The sequence below is a fragment of the Scomber scombrus genome, chromosome 16 (assembly GCF_963691925.1).
Source record: "Scomber scombrus chromosome 16, fScoSco1.1, whole genome shotgun sequence".
Lineage (NCBI taxonomy): Eukaryota > Metazoa > Chordata > Actinopteri > Scombriformes > Scombridae > Scomber > Scomber scombrus.
The window spans coordinates 7947017-7969569 of NC_084985.1; the positions used below are offsets into that span (position 1 = coordinate 7947017).

At 36.4% G+C, this 22553-nt stretch overlaps 1 protein-coding gene across 1 annotated transcript; it reads left to right on the plus strand.

Moving 5' to 3' along the window:
- Nucleotides 1-632: 632 nt before the first annotated feature.
- slc44a4 (solute carrier family 44 member 4) lies at nucleotides 633-21198 on the plus strand. The gene is made up of 22 exons (XM_062435391.1): nucleotides 633-678; nucleotides 10714-10762; nucleotides 10994-11067; nucleotides 13113-13191; nucleotides 13302-13401; nucleotides 13488-13619; nucleotides 13722-13782; nucleotides 14007-14127; nucleotides 14803-14886; nucleotides 15240-15352; nucleotides 15674-15796; nucleotides 16427-16526; nucleotides 16768-16860; nucleotides 17343-17445; nucleotides 17598-17857; nucleotides 18756-18850; nucleotides 19092-19195; nucleotides 19677-19750; nucleotides 19884-19954; nucleotides 20419-20513; nucleotides 20618-20702; nucleotides 21080-21198. Exons 1-22 carry the CDS (start codon nucleotides 633-635, stop codon nucleotides 21196-21198), a joined length of 2181 nt encoding a protein of 726 aa, XP_062291375.1.
- Nucleotides 21199-22553: the final 1355 nt, after the last annotated feature.

Below are 22553 nucleotides of genomic sequence, written 5' to 3' on the forward strand. Positions count from 1 at the left end.
GAATGTTTGAACTACTGCATTAGATATGCTTGTTTTTTTATTCTAAAATTGAGTTGTTGAAAATCCTTATACGTCATTGACCCTTATATAGTGCATTTCATACACAGGGGCAATTCAATGTGCTTTACATTAAAAAAAACAAAATATTAAACAGTAAAAAATGGAAACAATAAAACATACAATTAAAAACAAGAAAACCCTCAATTATAATAAAAAGAAAACAAAAAGCTAGCCTAAAATAAGAGAGTGCAGCATAAAAATGATTTGCATTAAAACTATTAAAAGAACATGTACTCAGGCATAGTTACTTCCTACCACTCTCTTTTTCACAGACCATGAGTGAGTCCTCCTGTCTAATAAATGATCTTTGGCATCAGGTGTGCATCCCTCAGCAGCAGGTGTGCTCGTGACGTCATGCCTAGTTACAAGTGCCAGGAAGAAAAAAAAGGAAAAAAAAGAAAAAGATTTCCTCACTTGGTTACCATGTTTGTGCAGAGGAAATAGTGCTCTGGCTTTAAAGGCTAGTTTTAAAGCTTTTTTTAAAGTGTATTTTAAAAGGAAAAGAGAGGGATATTTTTTATATTAAAAGGAAGTTATAGTGAAAGAGAAAAGGTGGAGGCTGAGGCGGAAAAATGGGTAAAAAACAAAAAGAGGAGACAAACGCGGAGTCCGAGTATGGTGAGTTGGCATCCTCCGTTATACCTCACAGGGTTCAATGTCTTTAAGATCATATATATGTCTAATTATCTCACTTTGAGCAAATAATAACGTTATTTTATACTCTACTGAAATTTAAAGCTCACTAGTAAAGTTAATGATAAATACATTGCATGACAGCGTTTTTTTAGTCTGTTAATTTTAGTTTAAACTTTAGGAAAACTCAAATTTGATAGATAATGATCCGCGTGTTTATTAAAATAGACAGTGTTTACAGCGTATCTCATTTTTATAGCCTTATCTTTTAAAAAAACTACCTTTTATGAGCTATTAACAAGAAAAACGGACTTATTCACCAGGTCAAATGTTTGCAAAAGTCTGCAGGTTTGTCTGTGAGTAGCTTGCATGTCTACCTAAACATCCCATATATTTGACTTAAAGATGAAATGCTTAAAATCAGCTCAGCATGTTAAAAAAAAAGTTACTCTACTCAAATTTAGGGCTTACTAGAAAAGTTTATAAGTTGGATTTATAATGAATAAATTGCATGACAGTGTTTTTTAGACTGTTAATGTTAGTTTAATTGATATTAACTTTAAGAAAACTTGAATTTTATAGAATCTGCTCCACCTGTTTATTTAAATAGACATTGTTTACTGCAGATATCTCATTTTTATATCCTAATCTTTAAAAAAACTACCCTTTTATGAGCTATCGACATGAACAACTGACTTATTCACCAGGTCAAATGTTTGCAAAAGTCTGCAGATACTTGACCTTAAGAGGAAATGCTTAAAATCAGCTCAGCATGTTAGAATAGCACACAATAGTCTTCTTTAACCCTCACATACTGTTCATGTTTGGGCATTTCACAATATCCCCTCATAGTTAATCTCTATACATAATTTCGGAACCACAAATCATCCATGAACACCTCATCAGTCATTAATAAATGATAAATTAGTAGTGTAGTGTTTAATTTTTACACTTTTTGTTGAATAAATATGTGCAGTCACACTATATTATGGTCCATTTTTGGAAAACATAACATTTTCAATGAGTGAATGATGCATAAACAGTATTTTTTAATGGTGATTTCTGAATTTCTGAATGAATTATGAGTCAAACATTCAATAAAAATGCGTATTACCTGCACAAAACAATTTTTTTAGTTGAAATATTTCCTTTTTTTTTGTATATTCTGGGTCACATGATGATAAGTCATCACATTTCTGGCTAAATGAAAAGTTTTTAAGGCGTTTTTGTATCTCACAAATGTAAAAATAGGTCAACATAGACCCTGAACAGTATGTGGGGGTTAAAGCTTGGTTAGGACCCCCTTAAAATACATTTTAAAGATTGTTGCGTAACATTTGTTGTTGTTTTTTTACTTCTCTAATATTTAACTTTCTCTTCTGACATGAGTGATGATAAGCTTTTAACTCTCCAAGCTTAAAGAAATCCTTTAAAAAAAGACAAGATAAAGATGTAAAACTCATTGTTTGGTGGAGCTGCTCACTGTGTTGAAGGGTCACAAGTACACATTGCTTCATTTAACGACGTCTCAAGCCAAAAGGAGGTCAGATACCTCAGCTTTTACCGTAAGCACATTATTGTAATAAAATGCCATTAGTCATGATGCTCAATACAAACAGGCGTTGTTTCTGCATCCTGGTTTTAAATGAAGTTCAAGCAGCTCAAACACTTTATTGTCATTGTATAGCACAACAAAATTACATTTATAACCTTATAACATCCCCTGAAGTGCATTTAAAATAAAAAGACACAGTATAAATAAAGACTAAAGCCAGAACAGCAGAATAATCATACAAACATTCACAATATGGTATGACGCCAGGCTTAGTAGCACAGATTGTTATCGCACATATAGTATAAAGAGAGAATTGAACATTACCGACATAGTTTATTGTACAAATTATAACAGTATATTGCACATTTTCACTGTACATGTTCAGTAAGAGCTTATCTCAGACTGAGGAGATATATCAGAGTTCAGAAAGTATAAAAAAAGGTATAAATTAGACATAAAACGACGAATCTCTACGTATCAGTGGCAGTGACAAAAGATGAAGAAGTTACATGTTGCCAAGATTGGTGATTAATGTAATTAAAGATAAATTCTCCAATTATCTTTCTTGATTAATGAGTTCAAATGTCCTTTTACAAGGTGAAATCTTTCAATTTTGTGCAAAAAACAGTCCAAAATGAAAGTGTGTTCATGTCAAAGTCATGAAAAAACAGAGAAGAGCAGCAAATTCTCACAAATAAGAAGCTAGAAATACAGATTATTGGCATTTTTTTGCCTGAAAACAATAACGTAAACAAGTAATTGATCATTTAAATAGTTGCCTAATTATTTCAGCTCTGGTTAATGACTATTGTTGTGGCTGCTCTTGATTTCATGGATGCTAACGACCAACTTTTCCTCTGCGAAGGAGAACTACAGTTAGATTTCTTGATTACATTTTGTGCAACCAACCATCCAAAATGAAAGTATAGGCATGTTAGTCATTAAAAACAGAGAAAAACAGCAAATTCTCACAACTAAGAAGCTAGAAATGGAGATTATTGGCATTTTTTTTGCCTGAAAACAATAACGTAAATCATTAAAATAGTTGATTTCAGCTTTAATTTTGCTCCTGTAGTGTCTTTTAATGGCTGATATTGTGATTCAGGCAGGCTGCTCTTTATTTCATGGATGCTGTCGATCAACTTTTCCTCTGTGAAGGAGAACTGCAGTAATCAGCTCATTGTTGGGTTTAATAGACTTCAGAAAAGTTGAAATCTGTAAATTTTATAAAACCAACCATCCAAAATGAAAGCGTAGTCATGTTACAGACTTCTGTTTATGCAGACACATCGTTGCCTGTGACAGTTTCTCATTGTAGTGGTGTGTTGTATAAACATTAGATCTCTGTTTCACTCGTCCCTGTTTGCTCTTCGTGGCATTTGATGAATCCACGGAGTCACACGTCTGTTGACAGTCTGGGAGGTTTTTAGTAAGGCTACAATAAACAAACCCTCCCTGCAGGTAAATACCGTCGGACTTCACGTCTACTCAAATAACGCGATTAACAACAGAGAAGAAAAGGATGATGAGAGAAGAGACAGTTTTACTAAGAAAGCTTTTTGTATGTAAATGTTGGTTTTAAACTCATCACCGTGTTTTCTTACCGGGAATCAGCTCCCTACTTCTTCTTCTTCTCTACTTCTTTTTGTTTCCAGCCTTCATGAGGAAGAGGAAATCTATTTGAATGTTAAAGCTAAAATTTCAGACCGCTCAACGTTACCCAATAAAGTTTGGTAACCAATAGAGACACCTAATATGTTTCTATTGTTTCCCGTGTGAAGCAGTTGTTTCTTTTTTCTGAGGCCCAATGTTGTGAAATTACAGAATCTATTTGAAGCTCTCAAGTAATATCTATTCCTTTTTAGTTTAGTTTATTTATTCGAACGTGTTAAAATAACAAAATAAAATATAAAGGCAGCAAAATAAATCAATCAAAATAGAAATGACAGCAACATTTTTTTAGATAAACAACAAAATAATAACCATTCAGTGTTTGAAAGGGTGTAAGGAGGAAGTAATGAGCTTTTCTAGTCCTACAACCTTTATTTTACTCCTGAATGTGTGTAGAAAAACATTAAATATTCAACACATCAGATTATGAACTGTAACATAGCAACATTTTGGTGAGAAAAAACAAATAAAGAAATGTATATCATTAGACGTGCAAAATCTGAAGTCCAAATAACATGGCCGTCTCTCTCTGACCCCACAGTTCTCTCTTTTTGGACCAATGTCAACAATTTTCTAAGTGATTATTGGATGTGTAGTATTTTTTCTGTTATTCTAAAGATGTTTAGTGATAAAAAACTTTAATAATTCGAAGAAAAAATAGTATGATGCATATGATTTTGGATGGATTTAATCCAATTTCACAAAAACCCAACACTGGACTTTAATGGGCGTTACTGATTATTCACACAAAAGCCTCCATCAGTGAGTCATGAGGAAATATATCAGTTGAGCCACCTGTGGGAAAATACTCTGTATGTGTGTGTATAGAGTCACGGGCCACTTACACCTGTACAATCTAATCTAAATACAACAGCTCTGTGATAAATGTTACATTTTCAGTCGATAATCCTGCTTTATGTTTATCGTAGAGGTCATTGTGGAAGGTTGTGGTACTGAAAAGTGTTCCTTATATTTTGCCCCCATCATGTAAGTTAATGGAGTGGACAATATATTACGAACACACATATATACTCAGTTCAGGATGTATCAGCTGTTAATGGAGATTCAAGTGATTTTGCGATCGAGTCAGAGAACAGTGACAGCAATGAAGGCCAGGATCAGGACTTTGAAAGCGTGAGCAGGCAGAAAGCGATCAGCAGGCCTGTCACAATAATTACTTTATCGACTTATTGCAGAATAACGTAATTATCAGCATCATCATGTCTATATATGGACTTATCATATGATGCATGGACATGACTTTGATCATTTTTTAGACCTCAGTATTTCCACACATCACATTAGCAGCTAAGAGGCTAATTATGTTACATTGGCTAAGCAAGTAGTGTCCTCTTATATGCATTAAAGGTAAATAACTCTGTCCCCAACCCTAATGGCAGTCTGTGTTTTTACAGAAGTGTATAGCGCCCTCTCTCCAATCCCACCCCTCTCCCTGCTTGCATTATTATGTTATAATATTATTATTATTATTATATCAGTGATATAAAATGTTATTCAAATGACAATAATATAATTTATCGCGATTATTTCTGAGACAATATATCGTCCGATAAAAGTAGTTAATGTGACAGGACTATGCATGAGCAGCGACAGCGAGGATTTGCCTTCACAGATGCTGATTTTGCAGCCGCCTCCATAACAGAATACTACAAACCTCACTGCAGTACTTCTGTATACTAAAGACTCCACTGCAGTACTTCTGTATACTAAAGACTCCACTGCAGTACTTCTGTATACTAAAGACTCCACTGCAGTATTTCTGTATACTAAAAACCTCACTGCAGTACTTCTGTATACTACAGACTCCACTGCAGTACTTCTGTATACTACAGACTCCACTGCAGTACTTCTGTATACTAAAAACCTCACTGCAGTACTTCTGTATACTACAGACTCCACTGCAGTACTTCTGTATACTACAGACTCCACTGCAGTACTTCCAGAGATGTTTCACAATTTGATGGTCAAGAGCAACGAGTACAGCCTCCAGAAACACGGGACAGTCGCTGACATATCTGTTAAAGAGCTGTACGTGTACTTATGAATGGGTAGAGGATGAATGCCTGGTGTGTCAGGGTTTACTGGGAAGCCGAGACACACTCTGCGGCCCTGTAGCTGACGTAACGCCTCATGACCGTTTCCAGCAGCTAATTGCATTCACCCGTCCACTTCGTCAACATCCTCCCTGCTTCAGTCAAACAGAAGGAGAAGACAAACTTTGGAAGATTAAGTCATGGTTGGATTCACTCACAGAGAAATGTCTACAGAGGAGCTTAACTCAAATGATGAGTTCAGTGGAATCAGACAATACATGCGTACATAGAAAACTTGTACCTTCTTCAAGGTTTGGGCAGTAACAGGAAACTCAGGCTGCAAGTCTGACGTGTACCAAGGGAGTATGCAGGATAAACATACCCAGTCTTATCTGGGATTATCAAGAGTCATCAACACTTCCTGTAAGACAAAACTACGAGATATTCACAGACCGTTTCTTCACTTCTGCGCCTCCACTCGTCAAACTCCTCGAGCGTGATGTCAGGTTAATAAAAGAGACGGAGCTGAGAGGTAGCTTTGACTTCAGAGTGGGTCAGCTGAGGTCGTAAATCAAAGAGTTAGTACTCTTCTCTTCATTTTCGATGGTTCACCCCAAATTAACAAGGTTACTGAGGAGGACAAATCCACCAAGTCCTCCACTGAAGTGAGCAGATCATTTATTGTGAAGACGTACAACAACGAGTGGGATCGATTTGCTCGATTCCTTTACAGCCAAGTACAAGTTCCACCTCAGGCTGACACACTGGTATGTGTACATTATTTTGGCACACCTTCATCCTTCCAGTGATCAGTGCTTGGCTTCCATTCAAGTGTGAATGTTGAACCCTGCAACCCTTCTGAAGGCATCATGAACAGGAGGAACTTTAGGCACAGCTGGAAACATCTGTCATCCAAATCAGTAATCTGAAGAGAGGCAGAAGCACAAAGCCCCAGTTTGAAAAAGATGTTCCACAATGTTCCTCCTCCTGATGTTAGCAGGGATAATGTGTGAACTGAGGCTGCTGCAGGCACTGATAGGATGGATATACATCAAGTGAGATGTTTGTTTGTGCTTCACAGATAACAAAAAAACAAAAACTGCTTCCTTAAGTTTCACACGTAAGGAAACCCAAACGAGGACGGCATCCACCAAATAAGAGTCCTCAGACATTATTAACATAAAATTCATTTTTAAGATACTTATTTTGATATTATTAAATCATCAGCTTTGACTTTGTTCAAACTAAAGTGGTGATATTTGTAAGTGCTGAGAAAATGCTGCTGCAATTTTGCAACATTTTCACAATACCCCAAAAACCAACTCACCTAAAATGTTTATTAAAAAAAAGAGAAGCAAAAAATCAGTGTTAGGTTTCAGAGGTTTAAGACTGCGTGGGCACACCGTTGAGAAATAAGTCGCTTTGCAGAAGTTGCTGCAAATCATTGATGAGAAAATGTGTTTAAAGCTGCTCGAAGCAACAAGAGGAAGAAAACAACCCCAATATAGTTAATAAAGCTAATGTTTAAAGCTAGAAAACCACTGGAGAGTGTCATCCTGAAATGTAGTTTATCCAGTTTAAAAAAGAAAAAAAGAAGAGGTTTAAAGTTCATCACACAACAAGGAAATATCAGTCAGTCCATCCATAAAATGTTCATATGTGGTTGGACTAGTAAAGATTAGAAATGTAATCATAACATTCTGTCATGCCAGGTGTCTGATGTCAGGTAGATGTATAAAAGCTTAATAATTGTCTTTTAAGATATTTTAAAAAAGTTAAACGACTCCTTTCATGTCCTCTTTGAATGGTCATAGAGATAAGTAAAGAGTAAGTGTAGAGCTGCTGCCATTACTATCAATATGTTAAATTATGAAGGCAGTCAGGAGTCAATCACCTTTTGAATGGATTCGTCCTTTCCCTTCATATTTTGCACCACTTTGTAAAGATTTCTTTTCTTTTCTCTGAATACTGCAAGTTACCAATTAACCACATTTTCATCTCTTGTTTTACCGTAACACATAAAGAAGGGAGAGGTTTGTGCCATAAAACCACTCAGTCTGTATGAGGCTGTTTATTTAAATTACTTCTGTCATCCTTTCCTGTCAAAGCCGTCTAATCCTTGTTTTGATTGAGTGTTTTACTAAAGTAAACTAAACATAGAGACACTTGTTTTTCTCTTTCACACCACTCCTCTTCATCCAGGATCAACCAATGACCTCGCGTCACCTTTTCTAACTTTGCAAATCCGAGCTATAAAAAGGTGGAGGTGCAGCCTTGTGTGTGTGTGTGTGTGTGTCCAGGGTTCAAAGTTTTGCACATTTTAAAGCTTTCGTCTAACTTTTTTGCAAGCTTATAAAAAAAAAACAACAACACTGAGAAGTCTTTGTGCGAGTCATTTTTTCAGGTCGTCATTTATTCTAAAAACTAATCGTTATCCAAGCAAGGCTGAAATCTGATACTCGCCGCGTTGCAAGAGGCCGATGAACAGGTTCCTTTGTTAAGAAGACGTTCCGCTTCCTCAGTCATTTCTCTTGTTGTATTTACTCAAATGAAGGTTCAGGCACATAAACACTGACCTGGATACACATGTGAGGTCTGTTTGTGGACTCTCAAGTGATAAAAGAGAGACATTTGCATTAAGATTTAATCTCTACTGCTGCATCAAGTAACTTATTCACACATTTATATACCATTTTAATATTTTCCTAGCCTATTTGACGAAAAGTGTCACATTTATTCATTAGACTGAATTGGGGGCAGTCCCGGCCACACAGCCGTCACACACAAATAGCTACTAACAACTTACTGCATCCTGCATCAAGAGATTTGCATCCTACTCAGACAACCTGACGTGACAGTCCGCCGGCAGTGTTGACACGGCCGCCGTTCATCCGTGTTCGTATTAAAGTCAGTGCAGATAATTTTATAATTGGTGAGCCGCCTGGCAAAATGTCAGCCACTTGTTGAGCCGTCAGATGAAGACAGCACGTTCAGTACAGCACCAGTAAAAAAAAAAAAAAGCAGTGAAAATGTGTCCAAACTTTTTTACTAATGCTGTATTTAGAGATACTTTTCATCAGGTCATATTTAACAGGGCAATTAAGGCTGTTGAGGCTTTTTCTTGCAATTTTCAGCACTTTTAGTTTGCTTGAAAATGAGTGTCTGAGCTCAAAAATATGCAAATCCTACTTTTTAGTTTAGTTTATTTTTGCACAAACTTAAAATTTACACAAAAAATATGACAAAGAATCAATAATATACAGTGCAGGATGTTACAGAAAATAATATATGTGTTATGGGTTAGGGCTGGGTATGGGTAGTCTATAACTTTTAAGGTATCTACCGAAGGTGTCTCCCTGCAGTCGATCCTTTTTGCACCCAGTGTTAGAATATTTGACTATTTTCGTGGACTTACTCACAGCCGATCAACGCAAGCCCAAAAGTTTGGAGCATTTTGCCTCCTTAGTGCTATGAAAGCAGACATGCATCGCACTTTCATGACTTTTTTTCTATACACATACCCACATACATTTATAAGTGTGTGTGATGTGTGCTGTAACCCACATGCAGATTTTGAGCATTTTGTATTGAATAAATATTAATAATTTAAAGACTATTAAAATCTATTTGCATGAAAATCAAATCATTTAATGCTTCTATTCACATGATGGGTATCGAATGAAGTACTCAGTTGGTATCAGTGTCACTTTAAGGGTACTTGGATTGGTACTGGTATCGTAATATCTGAAACGATACCCAATCTGACACCTGCTGAGGAATATCTGCATCTTCTGCATCTGATGTGGATTTTTAAAAAACCTGAAAACCTGTTTAACGGTTCAGAGGAAGTCGAGACTACAAGCTGTCTGTTCTGTTTTCCCGGCCTGACCTGACTCTCATGAGAGGAATGTTTCCAGTTTAAATCACCTCGAGCTAAATCTTCACGGTGTAGATTTTGTTTCTTTATATTGATTATTGACCCAACCATCACATGACGAAGCAAAATTGTGAATTCAAATTTCATTCAAATAACCTCTGAGCTGTGAGTTTTAGTGCTGCGCCTCAACTCGGTTCATTTTCTCTCCTCATTGTCTTTACTGTGATTTCACACCGAGCGACCCACTTGAACTCTTCACTCTGCATGGAGAGAAACTCGTAGTGTGAGATTAATGATACCTGCTGAATCTCACATTGTTTGTTGTTGCAGTTCGTCTTTCTTGTTGTTCCAGGAAACAAAACCTGAGACATTTCTTTTCCTGTAATGCCTCTTACGTCCGTCACAATGATTGCATCGTAAAAAAAGCACTCATGAGCAACAAACCCATAAAATAATATATGAAATTCCTTCTTCTCTTGCTTCTAAAAAGTTTTCCTCCTTCATTTGCGTAGTAATTCATTAACTCCAAAAACTGACGCAGGAAACATAAAAGACACACACACACACACACACACACACACACACAAACACACACACACAAAGATTTAATCAGTGTATTTCCTTGAAGTTGAATTGTACATCATGTGCGATTACAACAGAGTGACAAACTAATGTGTCCTTGACAGTCTGCATGAAACCACAAACAAGGAAGTTGCTGATTTAAATTATGACAAAGCTTTATTGTGTCACCACTAGTCGGTCAGGTTATTGTATAGGTGGGATTTTATTTATGTGGCATTAAAAATGTTTTCAGGACAATAAATGAACTGATTTGCTGTCTTTTTTTCTTTTTCTCTCTTCAGGAGAACCTGCTCTGTATGACCCGACCTTTAACGGACCCATAAAGAAAAGGTGAATCTATGTCATCGCCTGCAGGCTTTACACTCTTTCATTCTTTCCACTTAATAGCCTCTTTTCTTCTTCTTTTTTTTTTTTTTTTTAAATCCCCAATCCTCACTTTTAGCTGTAGGGTTTTTTTTCCTTTTTACATTCACTCATTATGTGTTTTGTTGAGTTTCTGTCACATTTGTCAAACCTAAAAGCCGCCTGCTTCACTTACACCTGTTTCTGTGTCTTCATCAGAGGGTGCACTGATATCATCTGCTGTGTCCTGTTTATGCTCGTCATCCTCGGCTACATGGTAGTCGGGATAATAGGTGAGAATAACCTGATATCATCTCTACAGTCCTATGAATCTGTCACATGCTCAAACTGATGTCTTCACTTCTTTTTCTTTTACACATTTTCGTCTTATCAATCCTGTTTGTTTCACTAGTACATGTCTGTTTTCTCCCAGTTTTTTACTCCACTCTCCCTCTCTGCTATTTCTAAATATTCTCAAAATGTGGAGTTTAGAAATGTGGGTAATTGCAAAGCAAGAGGTAGTAAACACGCCACTGGTTCCAGAAGTAAATTAAACCAATTAAACCATTAAATGCTCCCAAAGATAACGCTACGTGACACAGTTTGAGCACTTTTACATCCTGGATTAGCTTGAATGAAGATGAACGACTGCATTAGGAAATATCTCATTATCTTTGGTAAAAGGCTTTCTGGGGTGTAAAGGTTAACTACGACTCCCAAGATGCATTTCGGTAAAACAGAATAACCCTCCACAGTTCAGCTAACGCTGTGAAGCTCCAGTTTTTTGAGGTCTCATCACCAACCACGAGGTTTTACATGTATTTGTATCCTGGTTTATTATTATGGAAAATAAGGTTGTTCATTGTATACAGCATATAAAGTAGATTTTAAAGTTCATTTCAGGTCAATTCAGGAGCGTCTTTACGTGAATCCAGTTTCCATAATTTGCGGTAAACTATGAGCAGCTGATTTTCATGCGAACATACAGTCACCCGCTCTTTATTGCCGGTCATCAAACTCATTCCAACACGCAGGTCCCGCTCTGTTATCTAGAGTCAACAGAGAAGGTCTGATAGTAACACAGTTACTGTATTTATGTCAGTGGCTGACTGTGTCATGAATAATCAGCTATTTCCTTCATCAGACGTTGTTCAAAAGTAGCAGCGGTTGGTTAAGGTCGATTTGTTGTGGTTAAGAGGAGAAACCTACCAACCATTGCTGATATGTTAAAGACTGTATTTAACAAAGTCTTGTACATGAGAAACAGTGGTGAATTCAATATCTTAAGCTTGTGTGCAGCTAAGATCAAGAAACATTCAGTTAGTCCTACAATACATTACATTTTATATTGCATCACAATCATTTGGCAGCTGCTTTTGTGCACAGCAACTCGACTTACAATAGGACCAAAGAGAGATGTCATCACAGTCAGACTGTTGTGCCCTCTTGTGGTTAGACTGAGATCATTTTGATCAGACTTGATCACATACTTTTATTTTGACAGGTGTCACACAATAGAAAAACAATACAATCATCCAAAATTATATGAATAATTGTCTGTCATGATGTCTGTTTGCGTGGCTGTGATTTTATATCGGGATTGCTGAGTTCCTGTCTGCACAACAAATTAACCTTCTGGTACTGATAAAGAAACCTTGAACCTTGAACCTTGAATCAAAAATGGAAATTTACGAGCCAGTCTGAATATATTCCTGTTACAACTTGTAGTTATAACACGTTGATAAATTATGATTAAAAATGTGCAGTAGCAACATAGCTTAATAAAATCACAGAATCTGAGGGGTCACCTCCATATTTCCCACCTCAATCAGAAAACAGTCATATTTAGACACTATTTATACACATTTTTTTGATCATAATATTGTCTTTTAATGTCCAGAAGTGCAAGTTAGACATAAAGTGAAGTAAAGGAGAAGTTTTCAGCTTGAGGTAGTAATGCTGGTGTATGAAATATAAATATATAAACCTATGTGTATATAGGCGGGTCTTAAATGAACACTGAGACTACTACTAATGGAAAACATTAATATATATATATATATATATATTTATATATATATGTAATGTGTTATGATGAACAATATAAAATTTCCCTATATACAAACAATAAACTGGCAAACACTATGAATGGTCAGTATTTTCATGTTAACACCAGTGAAAATGTGTCCTCATGCACTGTAACTGTTTGTCAATGTCAGACATAAGTGAGTAAATGGACACGATCCAGCTCGACTAATTTGTCACCAGCTTTTACGTCAGTAGCTTTTATTCTCTTCTTCTTATCTCTGTTTTAATGTGTTTGTTTTTTTCCTCTCAGCTTGGCTCTATGGAGATCCCCGGCACGTTCTATATGCGAGAAACTCAACCGGATTTTTCTGTGGCACCGGACCAAATCAGTAATTTAATCTCCCTCTACGCTTTTCATCTTTAAAAAAAAAAAGTTTTTACTTGTTTTATATATACACAATTTTTGACTAATACAAAATCTCTTTCTTCCTGTTCTCAGAGACAAACCCAATTTGTTCTACTTCAATATTCTCAAATGTGCGACGTCCGTCAACATAATGGCGTCTACTCTTAATGGTTTCCAGTGTCCGACCACACAGGTAGAGTCGACTCCTTGATTTTGATACTCTTTGCTGAACTCTTCCAGTGTCTCAGAAATAATTATCTGTTTTTTCACTAACTACAGGTGTGTGTTGAAAAATGCCCGGATGATTTCTTTGCCGTCACGGTGGACAAATATTTTCCTGGTGTAAAGCCAGCAGAGGCTTTCAATCAAAGCCTCTGTGTGCCGTCCCTCGACTTGGCAAAAACTAAGTTTGTGAGTTTAATTTGTTTTTATTTCTCTTTTTAAGTGCAGTCGTTTGTGTCGTGGTCCGTATTTTTAACCAAATAATAATTAAATGGGGGTTTTTTTCTCCAGACTGTTGCACAAATTGTAGAAAAGGAGTTGTGTCCATACTTCTACACGCCAACAACCTCAGGTGAGAGGAACTGCTCATGTGTATTAGCTTGTACTGCATTTTTCATTTTGCTCTCATGATATATTAGCACCAGATTAAAGGTCTGTTTTGTTTTGTATTAATTCCTTGTTTGTTCAGTGGGTGACAGCCTGTGAGGCCAATGCAATGCAAGAGATATATGCTAACACATTATAATTGAATCAATTTAAAGCTATTCTGACTGCATTATTTTCCCTTCATGTTAGTGCTGGGGAGATGTCTGCCCGACCTCAAGGTGCTGTCAGATATACCTTCGAGCTATTCCAATATTCCACACTTGCCCGGCTCGGTCAACGACACCATTCAAACCCTCCTGAACGGCACTGCGTAAGATACAGCAGATTCCTTATGTCTGTTATATCAAATAAAATGACCTTTACACTGGCTGCACATTTACTTAAATCAGACACGCACACACATACACATACTTTAATAACCCTGTTGTTTTCTCCTCCTCATCACCAGGTATGGGTAGGTGGTTTGTGAGTCTATGTGTTCACCTGTAGTGTAGCAGCTGTAGTTGCCACTTTAGTTATTCACAGCGGCCGTAGATATCGTGTGAATCACTCTTTTGGGACTTGTAGCGCTAGTATGTAGTCATCTGTAGGAAAAAATGACTCCTTTTCTCTCTTTTTCTGATTGTTTAGTGTGATCTTTGTCTTTTTAGTCTGCCTTGCTTTATTTCTGTCTTATTAGAGATGTAGTGGAGAGAAAATTCACCTAAATTACAGTTTACAGGTCATTGTTTTGGAGTAAAGTTTAAGGCCTTTTTAGGTTTTACAATCACCAATCAGAGTGAATACCATGAATTAACTCTTTTTCTTTACCACTACATCACTTTTAGTCGCATTCTTCACATAAATGCTTTAAACTGTACACAATTATTGACTATTTTTGATTATTTTTCGCTTAGTTTCTTCTTTGTTTACCGAACGTCTTTCACCTCATCCTTTGCTTTTCACCGTCGCTGACTCATCCTGTCCTTGTATTTGCCTCCCTCAGGGATATTGTGAATGGCTTCAATGCTCGAGAGATCGGCGTCCGAATCTTTGAGGATTTCGCGTCGGCATGGCCGTGGATCCTCGTGTGAGTTGACGTGCAGAACTACACTTCACTCTGCCCCCTACTGGCCGACATACAGATGGGATTTACTCTGAGATACATCTAGTTTGATGTCAGATTTTAAACACAGAGTTGAATAGTTATGCAGTTACTGTGCTGTTATTTTACAGTATTTGGATCTTTTTTTATATGGCTTACAATTTAAAAAAAAAAATGCAAATAAAATGATTCACTTATCGCAATTGAATAATTTGTGCTTACATCTTGATATTTTATACATCTCCTCATCCTTCAACTTTTATCTCTCTCTTTATCTTTAACCCATTTTTGTCATATCTTCTCTTATATCTCCCCTCTTGTCCACCTTCCTCTCTCAGTGGTCTCGTAATAGCCATGGTGGTCAGTCTGCTGTTCCTGCTGCTGTTGAGATTCACTGCTCCAGTCATGGTTTGGGTGCTCATCGTAGGAGTCCTGGCCGCCGGAGCTTATGGTAAACACTGAACAGAAGTGATCAATTAAACATGCAGTTCAGAGAGTCTACAGGTCTTTCTTTATTAGGAATTAGGTCATGATATGGTGACGTTTTTCACGGTTATCTGTTTGATTGAAAGCAGACAGATTGGATCTGTTCTTTTAATAGAAAATATTGCTGCTATCATCTTTTTTGCTCATTAATGGATGGATATGAAGCAGTTTTACATCTTGGTTCTAGACACAAATACAGTCCATTAGGGGCAATTGATTTATATGTGTTTATCTGCTTAGGTGTTGAAGTGTATACGTATGAATAGTTTTCTCTTTTTCCTCGCAGGAATATGGCACTGCTACTGGGAGTACGATAACTACAACAGAGCCTCTGCTTCTATTAATGACATCGGTTTCACCACCAACTTCAATGTTTACCTGCAAGTCAAAGAGACCTGGCTGGCCTTCTGTGAGTCTGGATAAAATACTTTCTATGTGTAATATTGAATCACTTAACAATGTGCTATTTTACATCCTCAAATAATATATAGTTGTTTTAGTTTGCCTGCTGGCTTATTAGACTTTTGGAGGGATTATTATGTGCACATTAAAACCTGTCTGCGTACTACTGGTCTGAACACTAGAATTAAAGCTCCTTTTGTTTAAATAGCCTGATCTGGCGATGTTTCAACCAAGCAGCCGTTACTCAGGCAAATACAGAGGAAATGAAGCTATAGAGCTATAAATCGGAGATAACCACTGATAATAAATACTGAAAAAAAAACAGACGCTATAAAACCATCGTGGGAATACACACGTGTGCATGTCGTTTTTACAACACCACTTAATTAAAGACTGTAAAATGCTACAGATAATAATAAATGACTCTGATTCAAGAGTTATCGCATTTCCCAAGATGTAGTAAACACTTCACGTATTTTTAGTTTCATACTGCAGTTTCCGACATGCTAAAAAATCTCACGTACTGTTTTAGCGTACTAAAACTTGTTAGTGAGTGAAAACCAAGCAGGACTCCCTGCTTGGTTTTCACTTGTTTATTCTTCCTTCTTGTGACATTTTCTCTCCTCCTCCTCCTCAGTGATCATCATTTCTGTGGTGGAGGCCATCCTTCTCCTAACCCTCATCTTCCTGCGGACCAGAATCCTCATCGCCATCGCCCTCATCCAGGAGTCCAGCAAGTCAGTCGAGATGTCATCAGATTAAAATTACCTCAATAATATAAAAAAATTAAACAATGCTTATAATTAGGTTCTTTATTATGGAAGATTAAATAACAATAATGGTGAAAATGAATTTATGGGAGTCCATAGTTTTTGGAAACCAACTTTTAGTCTTATTATTGTGCCTTTATAAGTTTGTTTGTATCATGTTTCCATGAAATGACCTCATGATGTGTGTGTGTGTGTCCTTGTGTCACAGGGCAATCAGTCACATGATGTCCGCTCTGCTGTATCCTGTCATCACCTTCATTCTCCTGCTGGTGTGTGTCGCTTACTGGGCCGCCACTGCTTTGTATCCTTTTAATTTAATGTGAATATATAAGTGTGTATCTATTTTTGTCTGCAGGATGTTTAATTGGGTTCCCCGCGGATCCCTAAAAAGTCTTAAATTTAGTTTGTGATATTCAAGGTCTAAAATTGTCTTAAAATGTCTGAAATTATAGAAGTTAAGGCATTAACTTTGAGCTGGGGGCAGAGTGATGAGCTTAATTATATTTGTTCAGTTTATGTTATTTATCATTATTTTAACCACCCAATCAACTTATTAATTAAAGTAAAAAGTAATCAGCAGTTTTAACTATAATGAAACTAATCAACCCACTACATCAGTAAAATCCTGCTTTTGCATTAATATATGTTTCAGCAACGGTATTTTTTCCTTTAGATATATTATAAAGGTCTTTAAAAGTCATTAAAATGTGCAGAAACACTGTTAATAATCCAGTGTTCAGTTACAGACTCTTGTCAGTGCTTCTCTTTAACTAATAAATGTAGATATTTGGCCACTTCAGGAGCCCCAATATACAGAGTAGTGGCTCTGAACTCCACTGAGGGTGACTGTAAGGATATTAACGCCACCGATATCTGTAACCCTAAGGTGAGTGGGCTCAATGTGGTTTTAACTGTAGTGTGGATGATATTTACAACATACAGTAAATCTGCTCTTATTTTTCCTTTTTAGTTAAATCACACAGGTTGCAACTTGTAATTTTAGTAAATATTTTTAACCATCCATCTGCTCCTCTTCAGAACTTCACCGCGTCAGATTACCCAGGCTGTCCCTCCGCCAGCTGCATCTTCATCAAATACAACGACGAAGGTCTCCTCCAGAGGAACATCTTCAACCTGCAGATCTACAACATCATCGCTTTCCTCTGGTGTGTCAACTTCGTCCTCGCCTTGGGCCAGTGCACGCTGGCGGGGGCCTTTGCCTCTTACTACTGGGCCTTCAGCAAGCCGGGAGATATCCCCATGTTCCCACTGTGTGGCGGATTCATGCGCTCACTCAGGTACGTTAACGAGCTGCTGTTAGGAGGATAACGTTTCTCTACTACATTGACTAATACTTCTATTGACATACAGTATTTCCCACAGATTATGAAGAAAGGGAACCCATTTTTGTTAGAGAGTAGTTTTGGATTAACAGTTTAATCCAGTTTGAGGAACACCACAGACTGTAGTTTCTACCCTGACCTCTAGAGGGCGCTGCAGACCTTCACACAACAGATTTCAGCTGCTAACCAATACAAACTGTGTCTCCTGAGATCGTTTAACCTTTACTTACTGTTCATATTCTGACTCATAATTAGTCTCTACACCAATCCACATTCATAAACTCCCCATTAGTGATTAATAAATTATAATAAATGTTATTAATAAATGTTTAATTTATCCTTAATGAAGCTGTAAGAGAGAAGTTTTTATCTATGGAAAAAAGACATTCACGACCACTATATTATGTTCAAGGAGAACATAATATAGAATATGACGAATACAGCATGTTTGAATGGTGATTTTTCTTCTTTTTGCACATTTGCATATACACAAATATATATCAACTGCACCAAAATAAAAATATGATGCTTTTTTTGGGGGATATTTTGGGGTCACATTAGGAAAAGTCCACCTGAAAGAAATGTTAATAAGGTGTTATTATATAGGTGTTGACCCTGAACAGTATGTAAGGGTCACTTAACATTGGTAGACTGATTTGTAATATGATGCAAGGTTTTAAATTCACTCAACACTGTTTTGTTTAAATTGCTGATATATAAACTGCTGTGTTATAGAGCCATGTTTAATCCTGTAATGTGATACCATGATCTGTTAGCATTAAATCTATGATGTTTTGTATTCATCATTAGATACTCATATAACCAGGGAAACATACTTATTTTTATATTTTAGGTACCATGTGGGATCTTTGGCGTTCGGTGCTTTGATACTGACTCTGGTGCAGCTCGTGAGGATCATCCTGGAGTACGTCGACCATAAAACCAGAGGTAAGACTGGTTTTAGTGTTGGAAATGGATAAAAGTACTTTATTTAATGCAGCATTTCCTCTTAAAGATAGCATATATGAATGTCTCTCTTGTGTCCTTCTACTTTACTTTCAGTTTTTCCAGCTTTCTAACTGTATTAGTGAATACCTAAAACATGCGGGCTACATGTGAGAACACGTCTTTAGAAATGAAACTGTGTTGGACAGGAATATTAATGCATGTTTTGTCTTCTCAACCCCAGAGGCACAGAATCCGGTTGCACGTTTCATAATGTGCTGCTTGAAGTGCTGCTTCTGGTGTCTGGAGAAGTTCATCAAGTTCCTCAACAGGAACGCCTACATCATGGTAAGCATATTATATTATATCATTGTGCAATTATTTGGCTCATCCTGTCTTTAAAATGTTTACTGTAGAGGTATTTATGTTTAATAATTAGAGTTTAGCACTTACATTAAACTCATAAAGTACTATTAAAAGGAGGAAAATGTTCTTTTGACCCAGATAAAACTGACCCAGTGTAACAAAAATAGTACTGCACCTCTTACAGCATTTATAAAAGGTCACAATCATTATCATGTGCCTGTTAATTATGATATATTGGATAATATTTGTTTCATGTTAAATGTGGCATTTGGTCCTCTGTTTGCCTGTGTTTGTGCCTGTATAGTTTTATGGTCTTATTTGTTTTAATCTGGTTTTTATTCTTGCTTCTACCTCATTTATTGTATGTTTTTATTGCCTTTGTTTTAATCTTTGGTAAAAGGTACTATACTAAATAAATGTATTATTATTTTTCTAAAACTAAATGATTTCTTGTCCTTGACAGATCGCCATTTATGGGAAAAACTTCTGCGTCTCAGCCAAAAACGCGTTCCTGCTGCTCATGAGAAATTGTGTCAGGTTTGTGTTTCCTCTGCTGACGACTGTGTGTTCATCACTGCCGGTTTAATGACCGGCCCGTTACATGAAAACATTTACACACATTTAAGAGGCTGGGACGTGTTTGTCTGACCCGCTCTGTCTGTTCCTTCAGGGTGGTGGTGCTCGATAAAGTGACGGACCTGCTGCTGTTTTTTGGGAAGCTCTTTGTGGTCGGAGGAGTGGGTAAGGATGGCACCAGAGAATGTATCACAGCAACATTTTAAGACTTCAGGACTGAATCTGTAGAAGCTTTTAAATGCAGATACCAGACTGAAGATGCAGATGGACAGTGTGGACAGTGTGGTGTTCATTATTCAGCATCTTGAAAGCTGCTTAATTAGTTTGTTTGTTTTTTTCAACAGTGGATCAAAATTATGTGTATATTATGCTCATTGTTTTAGTTTTACAAGCCACAACTTTACTGTTTTTAATATTTTTTCTCTGGGACCAAAAAAATCCAAAAAACGAATTAACACAGGTTTAAATTTGAGTGTTTATATGTATATACTATGAAAATAGCCAGAATTGTACTATCTGATAGGATACTGTATAGCAGAATTATCTTTTCTTGGATTAGATTAAATATAACCTAAAGTTAAAATATAAAGTCTCTCTGTTTTAATGTTAGTCTCTCCTTCTTTTTCCAGGTGTGTTGTCCTTCTTTTTCTTCTCTGGTCGAATACCTCTACCAGGCAACACCTTCCGCTCCGAAACCCTCAACTATTACTGGACGCCAATTATTGTAAGTTACTGTTGAAATTGCCCTTGTCTGTTTTATGATAGTTGGTTATTCAGATCAAACCTATTCTGAATCATAATGTTGGTTTTACGTTGTTGTTGTTTTAGACTGTGGTGATCGGCAGCTACCTCATCGCTCACGGATTCTTCAGCGTGTACAACATGTGTGTGGATACGCTCTTCCTCTGCTTCTGTGAGTAATTATCTAAAAGCCTCCAAGTTCACATTTAATATGGATTAATACTGAGTGAAATAATATTTAATTTACAGTAAAACAATCACTGTAGACTAGTAATTACATCTATCTAATGATCTATCGTCATGTGAGCAAAAATCACCTGCTTTAAAAAACATGACGAATGCATCAATTTGTTACCATGGATACTGCCAACATGTGGAAGATGGTAGTTTTTCTGGAAACAAATTCAGGCACATTATCAAAATCTTAACGTGTCAATTTTAGGTTGATAATTTAACTAAAATAACTTGAGTCACATAATATGACAAAAAACACACCGACTAAACAACGATGTTTTGTTTAATCACTTTTTCATAATTTTACTCTCACAGTGGAGGATTTGGAGCGTAATGACGGATCTCAGCAGAAGCCGTACTACATGTCCAAAAACCTCATGAAGATCCTCAATAAATCCAACAAGGCACCAAAAAGGGGAAAAGCAAAAGACTGAAGAGGTTTTCTCCCCAAAGTTCATGAAACTGAAAACCTCAGTCACAGATTTCCTTTACCATTTTTATCCTTTAACCTTTTAAAACTCAACTTTTCTCCACAAAACTGATTTGCTGATTTTGCACGTTTATAATTAATATTATTTTTTTAAATGTTTGTGCATATGTAGGATTAATAACTGTAAATATGAAAAGACTGAGTGTGTAAATGTAAGTCATGTATGTTACAAAGTATCCTGCATTAGATCATTTTTACATTTTTAAAGATTTGGCTCCATGAACAACATCCGTTTCTGTTTAATGAATGTGGTTTAGCATTATGCTGAGCGAGCAATATTTCAACATGTGACTGATTTTTATCATGCAACAGTTAACCCAGTTAATTAGCCGTCAGTGCCAATAAGATTTAGGTTATTTTTATTTGCTGAAAATCTTCCAGACAGGATTTGTAAGATGTGTAAGATGTTTTCTTCCAATGGAACAAAAACCGTCCTGATACAGAGAATATTTTTAGATATTTGTAAAAAAGGTTTATTTTATAAATACTTTTTTTTTTTATCAACATAATGCTGTTGATTATATTGAAAATAATATAATAAAGTTGTAAATATGACTGTACATGTCCTGGTGTGTGTGTGTGATAATCTTCTCTGGTTTACTACAGTTTACATTATGATTGTTTGACATTAACTTTAATGTAATAATCAAGTTTGACGTCCTTTGTAGAGCCTTGTGTACATATGAACAGTCAGTTTGATTCATATGATCATTTTTTAAACTTTGTGCTGCACGTCTGAGCTAATAATCAAATGCAACTTGACTATTTCTCTTATTTTTGAGCAGATGATGAGATGTTTGGTCTATAAAATGTCAGAAAATGGTTAAAAATGTTGATCTCTGTTTCCCAAAAGCCTAAGATTATGTCCTCGGATGTCTTTTATTGTCACAACCAACCGTTCACAACCCTGTTTACTCTCATAGAAGACTAAAGAAACCAGAAAATATTGACATTTGAGAAGCTGGAATAAGATCATTTTAAATAAACCATTCACTTATCAGATTTAGCTGAGCTGGAGCTAAAAATTATCAAACTGAACGAAAAAACAGCTGACTCACACTCCAGCAAATATACAAACGATCTACAGAGAACCCTCGAAGCCCACAGAGACTCTGAAGTTAAGTCATGTGATCTTATCTCGTCCAAATCACTGTGCAGAAACTATTAATACGTCACAAGTCACTCAGGAGTTGCTTGTAAAGCTGTTGCTGTTAATTATTAGACGTAAACTTGTGAAGGCGTTTGAGGATCATTAACGTCAGTTTAAAGGTTTCCAATTAATAATTAATCTTAGTTGCT

Excerpts from the sequence above, each read along its gene's own strand:
- slc44a4 (XM_062435391.1), top strand. The coding sequence starts at position 633 with ATGGGTAAAAAACAAAAAGAGGAGACAAACGCGGAGTCCGAGTATG. Across the intron at positions 16,861-17,342 it reads TACTGGGCCGCCACTGCTTT|ATATTTGGCCACTTCAGGAG; the intron begins GTATCCTTTTAA and ends TAATAAATGTAG. Across the intron at positions 17,858-18,755 it reads GGATTCATGCGCTCACTCAG|GTACCATGTGGGATCTTTGG; the intron begins GTACGTTAACGA and ends TTTATATTTTAG.